This window comes from Penaeus monodon, chromosome 15, assembly GCF_015228065.2.
Source record: "Penaeus monodon isolate SGIC_2016 chromosome 15, NSTDA_Pmon_1, whole genome shotgun sequence".
NCBI classification, from domain to species: Eukaryota; Metazoa; Arthropoda; class Malacostraca; order Decapoda; family Penaeidae; genus Penaeus; species Penaeus monodon.
In genome coordinates, this window is record NC_051400.1 from 5397371 (window position 1) to 5398028 (window position 658).

At 39.5% G+C, this 658-nt stretch overlaps 1 protein-coding gene across 1 annotated transcript in view; it reads right to left on the reverse strand.

Annotated features, from left to right (window-relative positions):
• Nucleotides 1–658, reverse strand: part of LOC119581712 (origin recognition complex subunit 2-like) — a 14100-nt gene that overhangs the window by 10470 nt on the left and 2972 nt on the right. Inside the window, exon 5 of the mRNA XM_037929837.1 lies at nt 199–458. Coding sequence (XP_037785765.1) covers nt 199–458 — 260 coding nt within the window. The remainder of the gene's footprint in view (nt 1–198; nt 459–658) is intronic.

Sequence of the window (658 nt, forward strand, 5' to 3'; positions counted from 1 at the left end):
CCCTGAATATCTTATTTCACAAAACCACGTGGATGACTTACCAAGGCCATACTGTTAATGCACAATGGAGAAAATAATGAACATGTTATTCTCCATTATATATGAGACATATACACTAATATAAAATTCAAATAAGAGAGTATTGAACCACCCAAGGCTATAAATCAATAACCAAAACATTTGCTTAGCAAGACTCACCAGTTCAACATCCTTTATTTTCCCTGCTCTTCTCCCTCTGGATGGTGTCTTTGAGGGGGTTTTCCCTGGAGTTTTTGACAGTGCCTGATTTTGTTTCAAGGGGGTTTTCCTGGGAGTTTTGGCTTGGACCATATTCTCATTGAGATCAAAGTTCTCCTTGCCCTCATCTTCTGACTCTTCACTGGAGTAATAGTTGCTGTCACAGTCATTTTCCTCCTCAGATGAAGAGGAGTCCTCTTCACATACTATCTTCTTGATACCTGAAAATAATGATCATACTTGAAATAAAGGAATTTAGAAAATGGAGAAAATCACACAAGTCCACAACACCCTCCCAACATTCTCTTAAATGTTTTGCTCCAGATGGTTTAGAAGACGCATGTTGCTTGTGTACAGGGCACTTGCCTGCGAGAGGTAACCCTGAAAGTGTCGTCCTGAGAGTCTCTTATCTAATACAGTT